General features: G+C 43.5%; 2 protein-coding genes across 2 annotated transcripts in view; both read left to right on the top strand.

Annotated features, from left to right (window-relative positions):
- Nucleotides 1-2,941: 2,941 nt before the first annotated feature.
- Nucleotides 2,942-13,359, top strand: LOC138370431 (uncharacterized). Its single transcript, XM_069334788.1, has 4 exons — nucleotides 2,942-2,990; nucleotides 3,390-3,459; nucleotides 7,764-8,202; nucleotides 12,979-13,359. Exons 1-4 carry the CDS (start codon nucleotides 2,942-2,944, stop codon nucleotides 13,357-13,359), a joined length of 939 nt encoding a protein of 312 aa, XP_069190889.1.
- The window catches only part of LOC123759266 (probable glutamate receptor), a 223,400-nt gene continuing 202,276 nt past the window's right edge, over nucleotides 4,182-25,305 (top strand). The window contains exon 1 of the mRNA XM_069334761.1: nucleotides 4,182-4,239. The gene's annotated coding sequence lies outside the window, so the exon portion shown is untranslated. The remainder of the gene's footprint in view (nucleotides 4,240-25,305) is intronic.

Raw genomic sequence — 25,305 nt, 5'->3', positions numbered from 1 at the left:
GAATGTTTCACTCTGTATGTATATTACACACGGCTTTCATTACCGTGTGTATGGGACTATATTTATGCCAATATATAAATATTTTCATTTGTAATTACCAATAGATATTCTCCACAATGCTACTTCGGTTGATCTTCAGTTAATATTGAAGCCCTCGGCCTGCTATCAGGAGTCTGAAGTCGTCTGTTTCTGTACCCAACCTCGCCCAAAGAACACTATATCGACTATTACTAACACAATGATTCTGCTCATTCGTTGCTCCAATTAAATTGACTTTAAAATTGTGAATTAGTTATTCTAAAACAGCTTCTTTATCTTATCGAAACCATTTGTTTACAAACCTTCCATAAATGTTTTTTCTGACATCTTCATCATTAAATGGTTTGTCACGTTCCTTCTTTATTTATCACTCTGATGTGCATCTGAAGGTATATTGGAATTATTTATTTTCACGTATTTGCTCTTAAAGTTTTACATAGAGTTTTTTTTAACACCGTCTCCTTCTTATTCATTCAGTTTGTTCCCACCCTCCTCTATATCTTGTGCTGATAAGTCTTTCTTTGTCCACTTTATGGATTTTTCCAGTGGTTATCATTCCTCTCGTCGTCCACCATTCCTCAGGTGTGCTGTCTTTCACAGCTCTGAACATTCCGATGTAGTTCATGCCTCGCAACTATGGGAAAAGCCTTATTTTACTATCTCAAAGGTTTAGTTAATATGTCTTCTAACATGAGTACCACTCCGAGGCTTTAGTCTCAAAGTTGGTCTGGCCGAAGGAAGGTGTATACATCATTCGGAAGTGATTCCTTATTAAGGGTCCGTATGGCGATCAGGAAATCGCAGCTTTTGCGTGTGATGGAAGCAGTATTCTGCTTATGTCACTCTGAAGACAGAGGCGGGGCTGTGAAGACCACTGGGTCTTTCTTCTTTTCTTACATGGAAAGAAAACTTCTTACATATTCACCTAGCAGTAAGTAGGTACTCAGCCGTTAGTCACCTTATTGTGGGGTTGCATCCTCGGCGGGGTCAGTAAATCGGCCTTGCGTGTGTGTGTGTGTGTGTGAGGGGGGGGGGACCTCGATAAAAGTCTATCGTGTATGAACAGTGTGTCGATAGTGTTCTCCTACACAATGAATTCTAAAATTATATTCTTCCAACACTTCCTATTTTTAGGTGATATGGGGCAACCGAGGATTCCCCACATCCTCACTCTAACACACTAACACCTCCGGTGGCAATTGTAAATGTATCGTCCTGGCGCTAGACCCTACTGTACAATGCATGAACACTGTACAGTGTATGTACACTGTATAGAGTATGAATATTTCTACTTGTAGATACACTCTTCCTTACACTGTATGAGATGACTAAAAATGTATTTCTCAGCTAGGCGAGACCAGTCTCAGATCCTCTCTGGAGACTGCTTCCGTCCTCCTCTTGCTGATAACGACAAGGTTGCAGAGTTATGAGAACTCTGTGCAGAGAATCTACCTGTGTTAATCTACAACACAGCTAGATTATCATACAACTCGGGTATGACTTTAATAAACAATGCTGGTAGGTATTGTATCACACGGGTACAGAATTATACAACAGAGGCACCCCATTATACAGCAACAAAGATTCAGTCTTATATTTCATGGATTTGGTGTTATACAACATTAGGATTAAAGTATTATGAAACAAGGGTACGGTGAAATAAAAAACGACGATTACAGCATTAAACAACATGGGTACAGTGTTATCCAAGAAGCCGTGTACAGTATTATATAACACTGGTAAAGTGATATATAACATCACGGGAACAGAATTATTCAACAATACCGGTTCAGTATTATAAAACAATGCGGGTACAGCACTATAACAACAGGGATACAATGTTATACAGCGAGACAGTGAAACACTATAACATAGGTCATTTAATTAGTTATACTACAATCTGGAATAAGCACATTATGTGTGACACACACAACCTGCAAGTGTGTGTCACCCAAACACACCAAAATCGCATAAAATAAAACGTTTGTTATTTGAGTACATAAACTGAGTTCCATGGTGCTGCTCACCCTCGGCCACCTGACTGCTCCTAAGCACCTCAACTGACACACTTGCCTCCGGGGTTGCGTGAAAAGATAATGGTACAATATTTTGCAATATTTCAGAAACAATGCACGCAAGTGTACCGACTCGTAAAAGCCTTGATACGTTCACAGTTCTCTCATTCAAGTAGTAATCTGTGAACGCCAATGGTCCTCAAGTAGCATTGGACGTACACTCAAAATGTGCTCTCCCTCTCTCTCAAGTAACGATTCACATTGTCAAAATATTATCTCTTTAGTAGCAGCCTTAGTACACTCACAGTACTCTCCCTCAAGTAACAGTCCTCCGACACTCACAGTACTCTCCGTCAAGTAACAGTCCTCCTACATTCACAGTACTCTCCTTCAAGTAACAGTCCTCCTACACTCACAGTACTCTTCCACAAGTAACAGTCCTCCTACACTCACAGTACTCTCCTTCAAGTAACAGTCCTCCTACACTCACAGTACTCTCCCTCAAGTAACAGTCCTTCTACACTCACAGTACTCTCCGTCAAGTAACAGTCCTCCTACACTCACAGTACTCTCCGTCAAGTAACAGTCCTCCTACACTCACAGTACTCTCCGTCAAGTAACAGTCCTCCTATACTCACAATTCTCTCCCTCAAGTAACAGCGTGTACACCAACTCGTTCATTCCAGTAACATCATTACTCACTATTCATCAAATTAGATTTCTCACAACACTCATATTGAAAATAATTTGTTCCACATAATTACTTAATGTTGCTTTTTAACGATTGACTATATAACGTGAGACGTAGTGAAGGTGACACCACTGAGCTTGTAATAACCTACATTTGTCGTAGTGAAGGTGACAGCACTGAACTTGTAATAACCCACATGTGTCGTGGTGAAGATGACACTACTGAGCTTGTAATAACCCACATGTGTAAGTAGTATAGTCGTCCTGACTACTTTCCAGACTATATACCTTGGTTAAGTTACCATTTTACTCTCCAATGGTACCACCATGAGCCAAGTCACTTACAGACATCAAATTTGCTAAACAACTAGTATGTAGCCACGACATGACAGACATCTTGGTCACTCAACACTGCGCTTTACGACCTAGAACTCGCAAAAGGTTTTCTATCAATGAAGCTCAAGAAGTATCCCTTTCTTGCCCTGACCACACTCTAAAAGGTGAAGGAACGACGACGTTTCGACTTGAGAATGGCCCAGGACGGACCGAAACGTCGTCGTCCCTTCACCTTCTAGTGTGTTGTCTGTCAACATACTTTAGCCACGTTATTGTGACTCATCGCCTGAAGTATCCCTTTCTTAACAGGGTCAGAGACCCGTGTGGGCAGGTTCCTTGAAGCACCTCTAAGGAAGGCTACTTCCGAGCCTAGATACTGGTATTATCCCTGGCATACTAAAAATAGCAGAGATAATCATAAAGGAGGGAATAAGGTAGAGGCAAAAAATTACCGATATCACTAACATCACACATCATAAAAATATTTGAAAGGGTGCTAAGAAGTAAGATCACAAAATTCTCGCAGCTAGAATTTTTTATTCACAGCTAAACATTGTTACTCACAGCTAAACATTGATATTCACAGCTAAACATTGTTACTCACAGTTAAACATTGTTATTCACAGCTGAACATTGTTACTCACAGCTTAACATTGTTATTCTCAGCTAAACAATGTTACTCACAGCTAAACATTGTTATTCACAGCTAAACATTGTTACTCACAGCTAAACATTGTTACTCACAGCTAAACTTTGTTATTAACAGCTAAACATTGTTATTCACAGCTTAACATTGTTATTCACAGCTGGACATTGTTTAGGTAATTAAAAAATATTATTTTCAGGTTATTTTCTCTTCAATTAAAATATTTCTGTGTTTTAATAAAGCTTTATATTTTCAAGTAATTGTTTTAAATATTATATTCACCAAAACTGTCTTTGACAAAGGGAATTTACGTATGGTGTCTATCGGTAAATGTCCCAATCACGGGTCTCTGGCGCCAGACAGGCTGGTGCCAGGGACGGGGGAGGGGGGGGGGGGGAGTGGGTGGCTCTCATATATGTAACGGGTCTCTGAGTGTTGTGTGGTTATCCCAGTCGTCCACCGCACCAGGGTCTGTCGACAACTGCTCCTGCCTCCTCCAGTCTCATCTGAAGTGTAAGACGCTTGTGTCTGCAACTGTTTTTTACGATACGTATTGTTTATGCCTGTGTGTGTGTCCGTATGAAGCTGATCCTCCTAAAATGCAAGTACTTGTTGTAACGATGAGATCGCTCGTGCAAATATGAACCAATATATAGTAGATTTCTGTATTATTGAATTTGGCAAACCGGAATTTGTTGTTCTATTTTATGTTGCTATTGAAATCTAACCTAATCATCCAAGGCGTAATATACGCTTTGTGTGGCCTAATAGAGAGCATTTATTTGCTATACTAGGCCAATGAATATTTAAGCTTGGTCTTAGCATCATTTTTTTGTGCACTATATAATAAATAGTACTAAATGCTATGTGCTGTTTATCCATAACGTCGATACTTAAACGATTGCGCACATAGTTACACAAAGTACTATCCTAACAGGAGGATGGGCTGCCTTATGGGTATGTGGCAAGGCGTATGTGTTTTGGTGTCATTAATTGTATGTATTTTTAGCATGAGTGTGTGTTAATGCATCCATGAGTCCATTAGTGAATGTTTCCCTCTGTGTGTATATTACACTCGGCTTTCATTACCGTGTGTATGGGACTATATTTATGCCAATATATAAATATTTTCATTTGTAATTACCAATAGATATTCTCCATAATGCTACTTCGGTTGATCTTCAGTTAATATTGAAGCCCTCGGCCTACTATCAGGAGTCTGAAGTCGTCTGTTTCTGTACCCAACCTCGCCCAAAGAACACTATATCGACTATTACTAACACAATGATTCTGCTCATTCGTTGCTCCAATTAAATTGACTTTAAAATTGTGAATTAGTTATTCTAAAACAGCTTCTTTATCTTATCGAAACCATTTGTTTACAACCCTTCCATAAATGTTTTTCTGACATCTTCATCATTAAATAGTTTGTCACGTTCCCTCTTTATTTATCACTCTGATGTGCACCTGAAGGTATATTGGAATTATTTATTTTCACGTATTTGCTCTTAAAGTTTTACATAGAGTTTTTTTTTAACACCGTCTCCTTCTTATTCATTCAGTTTGTTCCCACCCTCCTCTATATCTTGTGCTGATAAGTCTTTCTTTGTACACTTTATGGATTTTTCAAGTGGTTATCATTCCTCTCGTCGTCCACCATTCCTCAGGTGTGCTGTCTTTCACAGCTCTGAACATTCCGATGTAGTTCATGCCTCGCAACTATGGGAAAAGCCTTATTTTACTATCTCAAAGGTTTAGTTAATATGTCTTCTAACATGAGTACCACTCCGAGGCTTTAGTCTCAAAGTTGGTCTGGCCGAAGGAAGGTGTATACATCATTCGGAAGTGATTCCTTATTAAGGGTCCGTATGGCGATCAGGAAATCGCAGCTTTTGCGTGTGATGGAAGCAGTATTCTGCTTTTGTCACTCTGAAGACAGAGGCGGGGCTGTGTAGACCACTGGGTCTTTCTTCTTTTCTAACATGGAAAGAAAACTTCTTACATATTCACCTAGCAGTATGTAGGTACTCAGGCGTTAGTCACCTTATTGTGGGGTTGCATCCTGGGCGGGGTCAGTAAATCGGCCTTGCGTGTGTGTGTGTGTGTGTGAGGGGGGGGGGGACCTCGATCAAAGTCTATCGTGTATGAATAGTGTCGATAGTGTTCTCCTACACAATGAATTATAAAATTATATTCTTCCAACACTTCCTATTTTTAGGTGATATGGGGCAACCGAGGATTCCCCACATCCTCACTGTAACACACTAACACCTCCGGTGGCAATTGTAAATGTATCGTCCTGGCGCTTAACCCTACTGTACAATGTATGAACACTGTACAGTGTATGTACACTGTATAGAGTATGAATATTTCTACTTGTAGATACACTCTTCCTTACACTGTATGAGATGACTAAAATGTATTTCTCAGCTAGGCGAGACCAGTCTCAGATCCTCTCTGGAGACTTCTTCCGTCCTCCTCTTGCTGATAACGACAAGGTTACAGAGTTATGAGAACTCTGTGCAGAGAATCTACCTGTGTTAATCTACAACACAGCTAGATTATCATACAACTCGGGTATGGCTTCAATAAACAATGTTGGTAGGTATTGTATCACACGGGTACAGAATTATACAACAGAGGCATCCCATTATACAACAACAAAGATTCAGTATTTTATTTCATGGATTTAGTGTTATACAACATTAGGATTAAAGTATTATGAAACAAGGGTACGGTGAAATAAAAAACGACGATTACAGTATTAAACAACATGGGTACAGTGTTATCCAAGAAGCCGTATACAGTATTATATAACGCTGGTAAAGTGATATATAACATCACGGGAACAGAATTATTCAACAATACCGGTTCAGTATTATAAAAAATGCGGGTACAGCACTATAACAACAGGGATACAGTGTTATACAGCGAGACAGTGAAACACTATAACATAGGTCATTTAATTAGTTATACTACAATCTGGAATAAGCACATTATGTGTGACACACACAACCTGCAAGTGTGTGTCTCCCAAACACACCAAAATCGCATAAAATAAAACGTTTGTTATTTGAGTACATAAACTGAGTTCCATGGTGCTGCTCACCCTCGGCCACCTGACTGCTCCTAAGCACCTCAACTGACACACTTGCCCCCGGGGTTGCGTGAAAAGATAATGGTACAATATTTTGAAATATTTCAGTAACAATGCACGCAAGTGTACCGACTCGTAAAAGCCTTGATACGTTCACAGTTCTCTCATTCAAGTAGTACTCTCCGTCAAGTAACAGTCCTCGTACACTCACAGTACTCTCCTTCAAGTAACAGTCCTCCTACACTCACAGTACTCTCCTTCAAGTAACAGTCCTCCTACACTCACAGTACTCTCCCTCAAGTAATAGTCCTCCTACACTCACAGTACTCTCCCTCAAGTAACAGTCCTCCTACACTCACAGTACTCTCCCTCAAGTAACAGTCCTCCTACACTCACAGTACTCTCTCTCAAGTAACAGTCCTTCTACACTCACAGTACTCTCCGTCAAGTAACAGTCCTCCTACACTCACAGTACTCTCCTTCAAGTAACAGTCCTACATTCACAGTACTCTCCGTCAAGTAACAGTCCTTCTACACTCACAGTACTCTCCGTCAAGTAACAGTCCTCCTACACTCACAGTACTCTCTCTCAAGTAACAGTCCTTCTACACTCACAGTACTCTCCTTCAAGTAACAGTTCTCCTACACCCACAGTACTCTCCGTCAAGTAACAGTCCTCCTACACTCACAGTACTCTCCTTCAAGTAACAGTCCTACATTCACAGTACTCTCCGTCAAGTAACAGTCCTACTACACCCACAGTACTCTCCGTCAAGTAACAGTCCTCCTACACTCACAGTACTATTCTTCAAGTAACAGTCCTACATTCACAGTACTCTCCGTCAAGTAACAGTCCTCCTACACTCACAATTCTCTCCCTCAAGTAACAGCGTGTACACCAACTCGTTCATTCATGTAACATCATTACTCACTATTACAGGCACAAACACCAATTTGAACGAATTCTAAACATCATTGACACTGACAATGGTCTATCAACATTTATTGTTCCTGAAGAACTCTTCCCAACTACAGCCTCAGCCAACGCCAGTGCTACGACTTCAGCAAGAAATACTACTTCTGCCCCTGACATCACCATCTCTTCAACTGCATTGGCAGATATCCTGTCTGCTGACGCCCACCCTCTACAACCTGCAAATACTGAACTACCTCAGCAATCTGCAACTACTTCTGAACTACCTCTGAAAGCTGCCACTCAATGCAAACCTGACTCAATGCAAACTCTTCCAGTACTAGAAAAAGCTTGCTCGTCACTGAACCTCAGCAATTCATCTGCTGAGGATTCTACTGCCTCTGTTGATGCCCCTCGAAGGTCAATCCCCGAGGAAATGAACTTATCTCCAGCTATGCTAGACCTGGTTCGGCAACGAAGTAAAATCGCTTTTCGATCCCCCTGAATACAAAAAAGTTAGTAGTGGAATGTACAACCAGCATTTTGAGGAACTTAAAGAGCAATATCCAGACGGACAGTAGTGAACCCCATTCCTGCAACTACCATCCTAGTTGAGTGTGACGAGTCCATCCTTAATCCACTCCTCATCCCTCCTGACCAACAAGACCTAAAAGCTCACAGTATGCAGTTACGACAAACGAAGAACAAAAATAAGAAGACGACGAAGTAAGAAGAAAGAAGATGCAAGAAAGAAGACACAAGAAAGAAAAAAGAAGACACCACCTGAAGACTGACTGTCTCTACTTTAATGAAGAAGCACTGCCACTGCCGCCTTTATGACCCGTCTCCCAGCCTAGCCAGATGTGGGGTTGTTTTTTCAGCATCGACTTAAGACACGCAGCAGGGTCAAGCCCTGGCACTTTCTCTTCTACTTCAGCGTTTCCTCTCACCGACTTCTCTTCAGCTGTCCCCCACTTCAAGGCTCGCCCTATGGGCATCTTCTCCTGTATTATTCCAATTCAGATTCGGAGTGGACGAGATAAACAATATGAGGGACGAGAGTGAGATGAAAGGTAAGAAAAAGATGAAATAAAGAGATGAAAGAAAAATAAGATAAATGGTAAGAATACGATTAGAAAAAAGAATAAGATCAAGGGGCAAGAAAAGACAAAAAATAATAATGTGAATGAAGTAAAGGAAAGAATATGTTAGAAGTAATGGAAGGAAAAAGGAAGAAGAATAGAAAAAGGGTATAAAAAGTTAGAAAAAATAATAATAAAAATGATCAACTGCAAGACGAATAATGGTGAAGAGAAAAAATAAAGTAATGAGAGAGAAGGACAGTAAAGATAGTTTAGAGGGTGAGAAGCTTAGTTAGGTCATGTTTGTTAAGAGGGTTACAGTATTTAATTATGTTAATTACGTCCAATTTTGGCCATAGCGCGCATACGAGTGAAAAGCGACGTAATTTTAAGAGGACGGGTTGAGTGAGAAAGGGAAACGTCAACAGCAACTATGACAAAGATTCATGTTGGGCAGGTTGTGTATCATAGCCGATTCGACAAGATGGCGTCTATGAAGAGTAGAGGCAGGAAAGATTATTTTAGAAAATACCAATCAATAGGATGATTTAGAGTCCCTAACATGACAGAAGAGAGCATGGTTGTGTCTGCAGACTTAACACTTCTTTTGTGTTCCTTAAGTCTGCCATTAAGTGTACGGCCAGATTCCCCAAAGTATTGGAGAGGACAAGCGAATAGGAAATAGAGTAGACACCAGCAGCGTTAGAAGCAGGAGGAGCAATGTGAACCAGATTACTACGAAGCGTGTTTGTTTGTCGCAAGGCGAGTTTTACATATAAAACGAAGGGTATTAGTGTGATTTTTGGGTTCAGATTTGAAGGGAAGGCACAGCACAGTAGTACTAGTGTTGGAAACAGATTTGGGATGAAAGAAATTGATTTTAGCTTGAGAATTGGCCAGGAGGAACGACATAAACCCTGTGTTCCTCTTCGTCCTTTTATTTCTTCGATAGGATCTGTCGCTTATCATCTTACCTCCTGGCTTGATAAAACTCAGACTCCTTATCTTGGTACTTTTCTCCTGCCCACCTTCGTCACTCTCAGGACTTCATAGAAAGACTGCGCCTGCAGCCCTCCTGTAAGATGCTTAGCCTTGATGTCGACTCTCTGTTCACTAATGTTCCCCTTGATGACGTTCTCTCTTTCCTTAGTCAGAAGGCGACTGAGGGCCTTCTTCCTCTCCCACTTCCCACTGACGTTTCCTCAGATTTATTACACTCTGTGTCGACTCTAACTCCTTCTCTTTCTATGAAAATAGTTCGTTTAAACTATCGCTGCCGCTATGGGTTTCATCTCTCTTCTGTTCTTGTCAAACACTATTTGGACTACTTTGAAATTATTGTTATTCCCTCTGTTGATTATTGTCCCTCTCTGGCTCTGCTATGTTGAGGATATTTTTGCTCTATGGCCTCAGAACTCTAGCCTTCAACAGCATTTATTTTCCTCTCTTTGCAATCTTGCTCTTTCTATCATTTCCAAAGTTGAATGGGAATCTAATTCCCTTCTTCTTTCCTTAGACGTTTATGTGTACGGTTCTGTGTCCGGTTCTTGTTCTCTGTTTACCGCAAGTCTATGCACAGTGGTATGTACATTCACTTCTTCGTTTGAGAAAATGTTCTATTCACTCTCTTCCTTCGGGCCATACGCTTCAGTAGCCCTCAGTTTCTTGATTCTGAATTTTAAATTATTTACAAATCATTTTCTCGCCTTGCTTACCCTATATATTTTTTTAACTGTGCCTATTCTTATCATTAAAGGAATTTCTTCCATCCCAAACCTGTTTCCAACAACTGTACCAGTGTTCTACCTTCCATTCATATATGAACTAAAAAATCTCCCTAATACCCCTTCGTCCTCTTGACACATAGCTCACCTTTCGACATACTAACACTCTTCGTAGTAATCCGGTTCACACTGCTCCTCCTGCTTCTAATGATGTTGGTAGTGGGGCAGCCGGGCTTAGGGCCCGCGCAGGAATATCCCTGCCAAAAAAAATGATGCTGGTGTTTACTCTATTTCGCGTCCGTCTTGTCATCTCCAATACTTTGGTGAAACTGGCTGCAAACTAAATGACAGACTTAAGGAACACTAAGAAGTGTTAAGTCTGCAGACAGAGATAATGCTCTCTCCTGTCATGTTAGGGACTCTAATCATCCTATAGATTAGCTAATCAACAAGACGGCGTCTTCCTACACAACATCTTGTTGACTCGGCTCTGATACACAACCTACCCAACATGAACCTTATCCTGGCTTTGTTGCTGTTGACTCTTCCCTTTCATTGTACATGATTAAATACTCTTAATCTTTATATCAAACGTGACCTGACTGAAGCTTCTCCCCTCTAGCCTCTCTTTACTGTCTATCTCAAGCATTACTAAATATTTGTTTTCTCCGCCATTAGGCATCTAGCAGTTGTTTTCTTTTACCATTGTCTTTGCCTAAGTCGTATTTTTTCCCCTTTTTTATTCTTCTTCATTTTTCATTCCCTGACATCTAACCTTTCATTTACTTTACCTGATTATCTTTATTCTTACATTTCTCTTTTCTTAACTTTTTCACTTATTCTCTCCTTCATCTTATTCTTACCATTCACCTAATGTTTCTTTTTAATCTAATTTTTAACTATCATATTATTCGTACCTTTCGTCTTGCTCTTTCATTCAATTCACTTTTAATTGCCCTCTATTCCCCCATTTCGTTTTTCTCTTCCACTACCTCCCCATTACACGACATTATAATGGTCCACGACGGACAGAAACGTCGTTGTTCCCTCATTTTCTGACGTGTGGTTTGTTCCTCATATTATGAGAGTGTTGGGTGTCAAGTAGGCAAGTAAATGTTAAGGTTTAAATGATGTATAGTCGACATTGTGGCTTATGTAAACCATATCACCTTGAGGCCATGAACCTCCCGCACGCCCTGAGCCCTGAGTAACTAACCCACGCCCTGATCCCTGAGCACCTTACCCACGCCCTGATCCCTGAGCACCTTACCCACGCCCTGATCCCTGAGCACCTTACCAACGCCGTGATCCCTGAGCACCTTACCCACGCCCTTATCCCTGAGCACCTTACCCACGCCCTGATCCCCGAGTACCTTACCCACGCCCTGATCCCTGAGCACCTTACCCACGCCCTGATCCCTGAGTAACTAACCCACGCCCTGATCCATGAGTAACTAACCCACGCCCTGGTCCCTGAGTAACTAACCCACGCCCTGATCCATGAGTAACTAACCCACGCCCTGATCCCTGAGTAACTAACCCACGCCCTGAGCCCTGAAAAACTAACCCACGCCCTGATCCCTGAGTAACTAACCCACGCCCTGATCCATTAATAACTAACCCACGCCCTGGTCCCTGAGAACCTAACCCACGCCCTGATCCCTGAGTAACTAACCCACGCCCTGATCCCTGAGTAACTAACCCACGCCCTGATCCCTGAGTAACTAACCCACGCCCTGGTTCCTGAGTAACTAATCCACGCCCTGATCCCTGAGTAACTAACCCACGCCCTGAGCCCTGAGTAACTAACCCACGCCCTGATCCCTGAGTAACTAACCCACGCCCTGATCCCTGAGTAACTAACGCACGTCCTGATCCCTGAGTAACTAACCCACGCCCTGATCCCTGAGTAACTAACCCACGCCCTGATCCATTAACAACTAACCCACGCCCTGGTCCCTGAGAACCTAACCCACGCCCTGATCCCTGAGTAACTAACCCACGCCCTGATCCCTGAGTAACTAACCCACGCCCTGGTTCCTGAGTAACTAATCCACGCCCTGATCCCTGAGTAACTAACCCACGCCCTGAGCCCTGAGTAACTAACCCACGCCCTGATCCCTGAGTAACTAACCCACGCCCTGATCCCTGAATAACTAACCCACGCCCTGATCCCTGAGTAACTAACCCACGCCCTGATCCCTGAGTAACTAACGCACGTCCTGATCCCTGAGTAACTAACCCACGCCCTGAGTAACTAACCCACGCCCTGATCCCTGAGTAACTAACCCACGCCCTGATCCCTGAGTAACTAACGCACGCCCAGATCCCTGAGTAACTAACCCACGCCCTGAGTAACTAACCCACGCCCTGATCCCTGAGTAACTAACCCACGCCCTGATCCCTGAGTAACTAACGCACGCCCCGATCTCTGAGCACCTTACCCACGCCCTGATCCCTGAGCACCTTACCCACGCCCTGATCCCTGAGCACCTTACCCACGCCCTGATCCCTGAGCACCTTACCCACGCCCTGATCCCTGAGCACCTTACCCACGCCCTGATCCCTGAGCACCTTACCCACGCCCTGATCCCTGAGCACCTTACCCACGCCCTGATCCCTGAGCACCTTACCCACGCCCTGATCCCTGAGCACCTTACCCACGCCCTGATCCCTGAGCACCTTACCCACGCCCTGATCCCTGAGCACCTTACCCACGCCCTTATCCCTGAGCACCTTACCCACGCCCTGATCCCCGAGTACCTTACCCACGCCCTGATCCCTGAGCACCTTACCCACGCCCTGATCCCTGAGTAACTAACCCACGCCCTGATCCATGAGTAACTAACCCACGCCCTGGTCCCTGAGTAACTAACCCACGCCCTGATCCATGAGTAACTAACCCACGCCCTGATCCCTGAGTAACTAACCCACGCCCTGAGCCCTGAGTAACTAACCCACGCCCTGATCCCTGAGTAACTAACCCACGCCCTGATCCATGAGTAACTAACCCACGCCCTGGTCCCTGAGAACCTAACCCACGCCCTGATCCCTGAGTAACTAACCCACGCCCTGATCCCTGAGTAACTAATCCACGCCCTGATCCCTGAGTAACTAACCCACGCCCTGGTCCCTGAGTAACTAATCCACGCCCTGATCCCTGAGTAACTAACCCACGCCCTGAGCCCTGAGTAACTAACCCACGCCCTGATCCCTGAGTAGCTAACCCACGCCCTGATCCCTGAGTAACTAACCCACGCCCTGATCCCTGAGTAACTAACCCACGCCCTGATCCCTGAGTAACTAACGCACGTCCTGATCCCTGAGTAACTAACCCACGCCCTGATCCCTGAGTAACTAACGCACGCCCTGATCCCTGAGTAACTAACCCACGCCCTGAGTAACTAACCCACGCCCTGAGTAACTAACCCACGCCCTGATCCCTGAGTAACTAACCCACGCCCTGATCCCTGAGTAACTAACCCACGGCCTGATCCATGAGTAACTAACCCACGCCCTGGTCCCTGAGTAACTAACCCACGCCCTGATCCATGAGTAACTAACCAACGCCCTGATCCCTGAGTAACTAACCCACGCCCTGAGCCCTGAGTAACTAACCCACGCCCTGATCCCTGAGTAACTAACCCACGCCCTGATCCATGAGTAACTAACCCACGCCCAGGTCCCTGAGAACCTAACCCACGCCCTGATCCCTGAGTAACTAACCCACGCCCTGATCCCTGAGTAATTAACCCACGCCCTGATCCCTGAGTAACTAACCCACGCCCTGATCCCTGAGTAACTAACGCACGTCCTGATCCCTGAGTAACTAACCCACGCCCTGATCCCTGAGTAACTAACGCACGCCCTGATCCCTGAGTAACTAACCCACGCCCTGAGTAACTAACCCACGCCCTGAGTAACTAACCCACGCCCTGATCCCTGAGTAACTAACCCACGCCCTGATCCCTGAGTAACTAACCCACGCCCTGGTCCCTGAGTAACTAACCCACGCCCTGATCCATGAGTAACTAACCCACGCCCTGATCCCTGAGTAACTAACCCACGCCCTGAGCCCTGAGTAACTAACCCACGCCCTGATCCCTGAGTAACTAACCCACGCCCTGATCCATGAGTAACTAACCCACGCCCTGGTCCCTGAGAACCTAACCCACGCCCTGATCCCTGAGTAACTAACCCACGCCCTGATCCCTGAGTAACTAATCCACGCCCTGATCCCTGAGTAACTAACCCACGCCCTGGTCCCTGAGTAACTAATCCACGCCCTGATCCCTGAGTAACTAACCCACGCCCTGATCCCTGAGTAACTAACCCACGCCCTGATCCCTGAGTAACTAACGCACGTCCTGATCCCTGAGTAACTAACCCACGCCCTGATCCCTGAGTAACTAACGCACGCCCTGATCCCTGAGTAACTAACCCACGCCCTGAGTAACTAACCCACGCCCTGAGTAACTAACCCACGCCCTGATCCCTGAGTAACTAACCCACGCCCTGATCCCTGAGTAACTAACGCACGCCCTGATCCCTGAGTAACTAACCCACGCCCTGAGTAACTAAACCACGCCCTGATCCCTGAGTAACTAACCCACGCCCTGATCCCTGAGCACCTTACCCACGCCCTGATCCCTGAGCACCTTACCCACGCCCTGATCCCTGAGCACCTTACCCACGCCCTGATCCCTGAGCACCTTACCCACGCCCTGATCCCTGAGCACCTTACCCACGCCCTGATCCCTGAGCACCTTACCCACGCCCTGATCCCTGAGCACCTTACCCACGCCCTGATCCCTGAGCACCTTACCCACGCCCTGATCCCTGAGCACCTTACCCACGCCCTGATCCCTGAGTACCTTACCCACGCCCCGATCCCTGAGCACCTTACCCACGCCCTGATCCCTGAGCACCTTACCCACGCCCTGATCCCTGAGCACCTTACCCACGCCCTGATCCCTGAGCACCTTACCCACGCCCTGATCCCTGAGCAACTTACCCACGCCCTGATCCCTGAGCACCTTACCCACGCCCTGATCCCTGAGTACCTTACCCACGCCCTGATCCCTGAGCACCTTACCCACGCCCTGATCCCTGAGCACCTTACCCACGCCCTGATCCCTGAGCACCTTACCCACGCCCTGATCCCTGAGCAACTTACCCACGCCCTGATCCCTGAGCACCTTACCCACGCCCTGATCCCTGAGTACCTTACCCACGCCCTGATCCCTGAGTACCTTACCCACGCCTGGGCCTGTATTTCATGCCTGCTCAGTCCATTATCAGTCATTTTATCCACCCTTACGTGTGAGTCGTATATTTTTTCTTTCTTTCTTCACAGTAAATGTTGTTACCGCGAGAGCGACATTGCGTCTCTGCTCTTAATTTTAACATAAATGTATTCACCAAAACAACGGTGATTCCGGAACGGTGACTCTGAAAATTTGTGTTTTGTTCCGCAGGAGAAAAATGCTCCCCCACCAGATGGTCAAGAAAACATCTCTGGCTGATCGAGAAATTATCGTATATATGTGGAAGGCGGGACACTCAGTTCAAGATATTGCTGCAGACATAGGTAAAAGCGTCTCGACCGTCAGCAGATGGATAAAGCGCTGGAAACAGGAAGGAAACATAAACACAAAAATCCAACGGAATCATATATTCTTCAAATATTTCCACCAGAACTCACGTATCTACGAGAGGCTCAGGACACTGCAACATATATCCGTCTTGAGAGACTCTCTCCCGAACCACATCCTCTGCTGGACAACTCCACTGTTGTGTCACTCCATGAAAAATCAAGTAGAATATCTTTTATACTTATACCACTACATCGGGAACGTCCAGAGAAATTTTCAAATATCACGAACGCTGACGTTCAAGCACCCTGGAGCACATTTGGGGTCAAGTGTATGCGAAGTCGTGGTCAATAAAATCACTTAGAGATATTGCATAAGACATTACTTTGAATAAATAAAAATATTCTCTGATGCCATTTTGCAAGTTAACATTTTAAGAAAAAATAAAATATATCTTTGTAAAAAAGTTCAACATACTTTTCTCCGCCTATGGAACCTTACGTTCAAAATAATTACAAAGACCAAGACACGACTACAACATACAGGGCCAAAATAGGTATGCAGCCCCAGACAACTATAACGTACAGAGCCCCAGACAATACAACAACAACGTACAGAGCCCCAGACAATACAACAACAACGTACAGAGCCCCAGACAATACAACAACAACGTACAGAGCCCCAGACAATACAACAACAACGTACAGAGCCCCAGACAATACAACAACAACGTACAGAGCCCCAGACAATACAACAACAACGTACAGAGCCCCAGACAATACAACAACAACGTACAGAGTGTCCACATTCAAAATTTCTGATTTTTACTTCCAAATTGCGTTGTACTCACCTAGTTGTGCTTACGGCAGTTGAGCTTTGGATCTTTGGTCCCGGCTCTTAACTGTTAATCAACTGGTGTACAAATTCTGGAGCCCATTGGGCTCTATCAGATCTACATTTGAAACTGTTTATAGAGTCTGCCTCCACCACATCACTGTCAACGTACTGAACAAGACAATACGTCGGTTTTGTAACGTTCCATACATTGTACATCGGTATATGTACAATGGTCCTCATCGTTACTATGAGTACTACTAAAACAGAGGTTGACAGATTTACACCAAGTCTTTCGCACTCTCCTGAGTGCTTTGTCAAGGTCTGAGTGTGTGACTAGGACGAGACTTAATCTGAACGTCTAATGAGGCTGCTATCCAGGGTCCAGTCCTCTTACCTATCCTCACCGCCTGACCAGGTCACCTCTATTCCCGACTGTCGATGTACCAGAGGTGGTGTCTTCTGTGGAATTATGATCAGATGTCCTGTATGTTTCCCTGATAGTCTGGGAACTGTAGTTGTTATTACAAGAGGTGTTCATGTGGATGCTGTCCCTCGTGTCTCCCTCAATACCCACGGCTAATGGGAATACTTACAATCATCCTTTTGTCGGATCTAATTTTAATTGACATGGAATAATTTTTCTTGTAAAGATATCCTCCTAAGTATTGTTTTAGTTACCAGCGAAAGTATTCAGAGTATTTATTAGAACCATTTCCACTACCCTTCTAGTTCTAATATTATTATATTTATAGATTATTTCACACTTTTTTAAAATCAATATTGAAATATTTGTCCCAACTATGGTTTGCTGTAGATGATCATAGTTGCGAAAAATGATATATCTATCTTTTCAATATATGTTTTTAATCTTTCATGTGGCATTGAAACAAAAGCTTTCCATAAGTAAAAGTACCCAACGTCACAAACTTTTTCACTATTAACGGCTTTAATTATGCTGGAATAGAAGCCCGTTGGTAAAAACATGTTGTGAATCATTATTCAATGTTTTTTAATATAAAGACGAATGACATTTGCAATTATCAATTCAAGCAGTTTTCCGGTCCGTTTATTTATTAAATATGCTAAACAATGGCTCACAAAGCTCCTCTTTAAATTCTTTCAGCGTGCAGGCCAACGCTTCGTCCTGTCCTGGAGATTTGTTTGGCTAGAGTTTTACTATATGTTTAATAACATCCTCCCAGGTAACAACTACTAGTCAACCTGTTTTCATCTCCACCAATACTGACTTGTTCAGCTGAAGGCATAATGTTGAATTCTTCTTTATTAAAAATAGACACAAAATATTTATTGGAAATACTACTCATATCTTTGTCATTAGAAGTTATCTGACCTGACTCTGAGTTTTTATTGAACCTGTCGTTTCCTTAATGTTTTTCATTATAACTAAAAATACTCTTTAGTATTTGTGTTTGCTTGATAGACGAACTTCATAGTTACTTTTTGCCTTTCTAGTTCCTATATTTCACATTTCGAACAAGTTTCATGAATTCGAACAATACAAACTGAAACGTCGTCGTTTCTACATTTTCTGATGTGTGGTTTGGTCATCAAACCTTCAGCCAAGTTTTTGTGACGCATCGTTTGCATTTCACAAATTCTTGTTCTAGATTGACTTCCACAATCTTAATTCTTTTATACCTAGCCTTCTCATTACTTATAAGGTTCTTCAGACATTGATATTCATTTGAGATCATTTTTATTTAAGCTAATCAATTTGTATGTATCAATATTACGTTCCAAGGCTTTGTTTAAAAAAATGATTATATGTATATTTGGAATCTACATCGCGAACCCTAGATACCTTATCGCTAACTTTATCAAACGTTAACACACTATTTGATAATGGTCAAGAAAGGACCAAAACACCGTTGTTTCTTCACTTTCTTATGTGTGATTTAGTCATATCTTTAGCCACGTTATTGTGACTCATCATATGCGAATAGATACAATGAGAACAATCAATTTTACTCACTATGTACCTAAGAGCTCTTCTCGTTGTTAGCCCATAATTCTTGGATGAAGAATATCGAATCTATCGGTCTCTAGCTTTGTTATTCACGAAGTATTTTAGATGTTTGCTGTAGCAAAGCTCAGCATAAATATTATGACAAAATATGCAGTGGGAAAAAAAGCCTCAAATATTGGTTATGCCTACCATATTTTTAATGGTTCGAAAATATTGTCAAGGCCTTGAAACTTTTTGAAATACATATATGGTTTATTTATACAAATGCTGTTGGAAAATTATTAGTCAGAAACACCCCCTCATTGTGATAACTCTTCATTTTCAAAATATATTGTAAAGATTGTAATACATTTTTGATAGGTCAAACATCCAAAGGTTTGAAAATTAAAATTTCGCAACAGAAATATTCTGGCCAAAATATGCCAATTATCTAGTGCTCTATTTATTCATATGTCAGAAAATTCTCACTAAATTGATTGGGAGAGATCTTCAATACCTTATTGTAAAGGCGTTTTCAACCGAAACATTATTGAATTAGCTTTAATACAAATTTCAAAGCCAAATATATTAGCATTAGTAATAGTTTGACAATTTGGATTCATTTGTAATTGGTCAATTTGTTACCACTGACTTGTAATATTCATCCTTCTGATGGTGTATTTATTAATATTAAAATACTTAAAGAATTTTCCTGTCTCATTTTCCTTCATGGTCAGACATTATAGCATTATTCATCATGTAATCATCAAGCTGTGCTTGCGGGGGTTGAGCTTCGGCTCTTTGGTCCCGCCTCCCAACTGTCAATCGACAAGTGTACAGGTTTCTGAGCCTATTGCGGTCTGTCATATCTACATTTAAAACTGTGTATGGAGTCTACCTCCGCCACATCACTTCCTAATTCATTCCATTCATTAACTACTCTGAGACTAAACAAATTATATCTAATGTCTTTATGGTTCATTTGGTCACTCAGTTTCCAGCTGTGTCCCCAAGTGCGTGTGCCCCTTGTGTTAAATAAAATGTCATTGTCTACTCTATCAATTTCTTTGAGAATCTTGGATGTTGTGATCATGTCCCCCTAACTCTCCTATCTTCCAGCGACGTGAGGCTTAATTCCCGTAGTCTCTCCTCATAGCTCCTCTGCCCCTCAGTTCGAGCACAATTTTGGCGGCAAACCTTTGAGTCTTCTCAAATTCTGTTTTATATGTGAGGAGATATGAAATCCGCTCTGGGGCTGCAGGTTCCAGGATTGGTCTGACATATGTGGCATACATAGTTCTGATTGATTCATTACTAAAGTTTCTAAAGGCCGTTCTTATGTTGGTAAGCCTGACATATGCCGCTGATGTTATCCTCTTGATGTGGGCTTCGGGGGACAGGTCTGGCATGATATCAACTCCCAGGTTTTTTTCTCTCTCTGATTCTAGAAGAATTTCAGCTCCCAAATGATATCTTGAATCTGGCATCCTGCTCCCTTCACCTATCTTCAGTACATTACAAATTTTTCGGGTTAAACTCTAACAACCTTTTGTTGGACCATTTCTTTTTGGTCCAGGTCTTCTTGAAGCCTCATACTGTATTCCTCTGTCTTAATCCTCATAACTCTAGCATCATCAGCAAGCATTGAGAGGAATGAGTCAATCCCATCTGGAAAATCATTATAGAATATCAGAAAAAGGATAGGTCCGAGTACAGAATCCTGGGTGACTCTGCTTGTGACTTCACACCAATATGAGGTCTCACCCCTCACAGTAACTTTCTGCCTCCTATTGCTTAGATACTCCCTTATCCACTGGAGGACACTAACGATTTCCTACCTTACCTACATACTCTTGCCTGTTTCTCCAACTTATGCACCAGCCTCTTATGGGGTACTGTGTCAAAGGCTTTCCGACAGTCTAAAAAGATGCAGTCTGCCCACCCTTCTCTTTCTTGCTTAATCTTTGTCGCCTGATCGTAGAATTGTAGTAAGCCTGTGAGGCAAGATTTATTACCCATGAACCCATGTTGGTAAGGTCACGAAGTCCCTTATCTTGAGAGGTTATCTTGAGATGATTTCGAGGCTTAGCGTCCCCGCGGCCCGGTCATCGACCAGGCCTTCTTTTTGTTAACCACCCCCAGGAAGCAGCCCGTAGCAGCTGTCTAACTCCCAGGTACCTATTTACTGCTAGGTAACAGGAGCATCAGGGTGAAAGAAACATTTTGCCCATTTGTCTCTGCCTCCACCAGGGATCGAACCCGGAACCTCAGGACTACGAATCCGAAGCGCTCCCACCCAGCTGTCAGGCGCCCAGCCCCTTCTCTCCAGATGTGGTACTAGTTTCTTTCTGACGATCTTCTTCGTCACCTTGCATGATATACAAGTTAAGGACACTGGCCTGTAGTTCAGTGCCTCTTGTTGTTCACCCTTTTCGTATATTGGGACTGCGTTACCCGTCTCCCATATATCTGGTAGGTCTCCTATCTCCAGTGACCTAATGGAGAGAGAGAGAGAGAGAGAGAGCTACACAGAGAGTAGCAAGCAAAGTATTTCTTCACACACTTTCAGTACCCATGGGAAGATTCTGCCCGGACCAACAGACTTTCTCACGTCCAGAACCAACAGATGCCTCTTTACCTCGCCTTTGGTAATTTCGAACCCTTCCACGGCATCTGGGTTTACTGCCACCTCACCTAGCTCAAGGACTTCATCTCGTTCTATTTTGATGACCTGGAATCTCTTGCTGAGTTCTTCACACACCTCTTTGTCATTCTCTGTGCCAGATTTGACAGCATTTTCACGAATATACACGCAAATTTGTAGTGCATATGAGACCGCACTAATGTGCACTATGTGGAGGGATTCGCTTAAGAAATTAACATTTGTAATAGAGCTTATAAAAACCTGCATTTGTATTGGGAACAAGTGTAAAGATGTACAACAGAGTTCTGCTTATTTTTTCAGATTCGTGACAAATTTCAGATGTTGTAATTCAAAAGTTGTGTATCTTGGTCGAAGACCGGGCCGCGGGGCCGTTGATCCTCGGAACGTCATTAAGGTAGCCACAAGGAAGTTTATGAAAAATTGGCAGCAAGGATATTCTTTCTGTAACAGTGACTACAAAGAGGAGATGCAGACTGAACGAAAACGTCTGGGAAATAGAATTCTGAAGCAAGAGCCAGGGACGACACCGTCTCAAACATGACTGCAAGAAACAGACTTTGACCACAGACATCTTATACTATTGTAAGCAGTTCCGTTGCTTAAACGGCTGGATGCCATGAAGCATGTTCAGCATTGTGTGACGGATTTGTTTTTCGAGTGACAGATCACTGTCCCAAGGTAAAATGATCTAGTGAAGACATATTACAGTGATTTGAAAAATGTTTTGCTATGGTCTTTTGCTATTTTCAAACATGTGCTTGGAGGAGAAGATTATGGCTAGAATGCTGAAACAACTTTTCAACTGAGGATTAATAACCAGCTTTCCTAATGTTCACATTGCATTTCGAATTTATCCTTACCTGTTTGCAACCTGTATTAAAAGCTAGCAGTCCATTTCAAGACTAAAATGAATAAAAAAAAATAAAATTCCAATATGGGCCCAGAACGAGTGTCTTTTGTTTCTTTCCTTTCAATAGACAATTAACTCCTAGACATTAATGGCACAAAGAAAAAAATAATTTACACTGAAAAATATCCGTAAAGTTTCGATCTTACAAATATCGCAATTTAAAATCGGCGGAGGAGAAGAAAGGACCCAATAAATGTGGAAGTGCAGTATTACCAAATTTTCGGATGAAAACTATGTCCGTTATCAAGTTTTTTTTTTTTTTTTTTTTTTTTAATATATACAAGAGTTGTTACATTCTTGGACAGCCACTAGAATGCGTAGCGTTTTGGGCAAGTCCCTAGAATACGATCCCCGCCGCGAAGAATCGTTGTTACAACCAAGTACCCATTTTACTGTTGCGTTAAACAGAGGCTACAGTTAAGGATTTGCGCCCAATAAATCCACCCCGGCCAGGATACGAACCCATGACAAAGCGCTCGCAGAACTCCAGGCGAGTGTCTTACCACTACACCACAGAGACTGTACGAAGGTGTTGAAAAACACCTTGTATATTGTAACAGTCGAAGCTGTTTTAGATAGGTGACTGTATTGAAGGTAGTGAGGTTTACGACCTTGTTACAAAATATGCAGTGGAATGGTAGTTCTGCCTTGGAAAGTTGAGTAGGGTCACCCCAAGGGATTAGAGCAGTGGTGTGTAAGCGACGATCACCAGCTTCTTCTTGTAATTATATTATAACTTTTGAGAAGTAAGTAAGTAATTATCAAAAGAAGGCACCAAACCGGGAAGGCTATGTAGCACCATCAAATGCGCAAAATAATCAGAGGGCGCTAAATATCACCAAGGATGCCAATACGAGAACAAAAACGCACAAGGCGAACGATATCAAAAGTATCCGAGTCACCACGAATTCTATAGAGGGACAGGTGACCGCGAGGGGCGGTCGGAAAGCAAGACACACGCTCGTCCTGGAAGTCAGGACATTCAAGAAGGACATGCACAACCGTAAGAGGGACAATGCAACTAGGACAATAAGGAGCAGGGCGGCGCTCCATCAAGTGACACTGGGTTAAGCGAGTATGGCCAATACGCAACCTCGCCAGAGCTGTTTCCCACCGCCATTTACGGTGGAAGGAGGACGGCCACGAGGAAACACAACATTTAAGAATACGTAGTTTGTTACCAGTAACAGACAACCAAGAAGCCTGCCAACGGGTAAGGACGGAGGAATGGATAACCGGGTAAAAGTCGGAATACGGAATACCTTTACGAGAGATGGGACAAGAGCGGACAGCTTCCTTGGCGGCAGCATCTGCACGCTCATTTAAAGACACACCAATATGGCTGGGAACCCAACAAAACTCAACCGACTTAAATTTACTGTGAACAAGAAACAGTCAATGCTGGATCTCGACAACTACTGGATGAACCGGATTAAAGGACCCGAGAGCCATGAGGGGACTACGAGAGTCAACAACAACTACAAAGGAAGACTGACAACGAGAAAGCAGGAGACGAAGAGCATAGAGAATAGCATAAAGCTCCGCTGTAAAGATGCTAGTCTCCGGAGATAAGTGACACATATAAGTGCGATCAGGAAAAACAACAGAGTAGCCAACACCGTCCGCAGACTTAGACCCATCGGTGAAGACAGAAACGGAGCGGGAGTGAGAAGAAAAGTGCTCAAGGAAAAGGCGTTTTAGAACCGTAGGAGGGGTAAAAGCTTTAATGATACGGGTCAAGGATGTACAAAACCGCGGAAGAGGGAGCCCCTCCACGGGGGCAAAGAAGGAACAACACGAGGAGAAACATTAGAAATACGAGCGGAAAGAGAGTCCTGTAGGCGAGATAACCGGACAGAAAGAGGGAGGTGGTGAAGAGGAACAGGAACCGCAGGAGGGGTAAAAGTTAAAGCACGACAGAGGCGAGAGGAAGTTGTAAGGACCGCGCAAGATAGCGAAGACAGTAGCGATCACGGCGGTCTTGGAGAGACAGGAAGCCAGTGTCAACATACAAGCTAACGACGGGAGACGAACGAAAGGCACCAGAACTGAGGCGCAACCCAGTATGGTGCAAAGCATCAAGACGGCGAAGAGTAGAAGGAGAAGCAGACGAGTAAGCAGGGCAACCATAATCGAGCTTAGACAGGACGAGAGAGGAATGTAAAGCAAGGAGAGTGCGCCTGTCAGCCCCCCACAAGAAGTATGGGACAAGATCCGAAGGAGGGTAAGGGCCTTAGAGCACTCAACATGGAGGTAAGAGATATGGGGAGACCAAGACAAACGAGTGTCAAGGAATAACTCCAAAAGCTTCGCGGAATCTTTGTACTCAAGGGGATGACCATAAAGTGACAAAGAGGGACGAAGAACGACCCGTTTCCGTGTAAAATTCATGGCACAAGTCTTAGAAGTAGAGAACTTGAAGCCATGATCGGTCGCCAAAACGACACGGCATCAATTGCAGGTTGAAGCCGGCGCTGAAGGAGAGGCGAATCATCACCCTGACAGCAAAGGGTAAGATCATCGACATAGAGAGCGGAGAAGACACCTGAAGGAAGAGAGGAAAGAAGACCATTGAGGGCAACCAGAAAAAGAGTAGTGCTCAGAACACTACCCTAACTTTGGAGAAATTCATGTATCAAAGTAACTAATTAATAACCTCTTTCGTCAAGTACATACAGTAAGATAACGTCATTTATGAATAAAGAATCAAAATCCACCCTTTCGTTCGAGTGCAGATGACTCGTGTAAAGCCGGCACCACCGGCCGTTAGTCAGGTCACCAGTGAGAGTCA

This window comes from Procambarus clarkii, chromosome 32 (assembly GCF_040958095.1).
Source record: "Procambarus clarkii isolate CNS0578487 chromosome 32, FALCON_Pclarkii_2.0, whole genome shotgun sequence".
Taxonomy (NCBI): domain Eukaryota; kingdom Metazoa; phylum Arthropoda; class Malacostraca; order Decapoda; family Cambaridae; genus Procambarus; species Procambarus clarkii.
The sequence above is the reverse complement of the archived record's forward strand: the minus strand, read 5'-3'. Positions and strand labels throughout refer to the sequence as shown.

Coding starts and splice junctions, on each gene's coding strand:
- LOC138370431 (XM_069334788.1), top strand. CDS start 2,942: ATGTGTCGTGGTGAAGATGACACTACTGAGCTTGTAATAACCCACATG. Junction 2,991..3,389: donor GCTTGTAATAACCCACATGT/GTAAGTAGTATA, acceptor CTTTCTTAACAG/GGTCAGAGACCCGTGTGGGC. Junction 3,460..7,763: donor ACTTCCGAGCCTAGATACTG/GTATTATCCCTG, acceptor TCACTATTACAG/GCACAAACACCAATTTGAAC.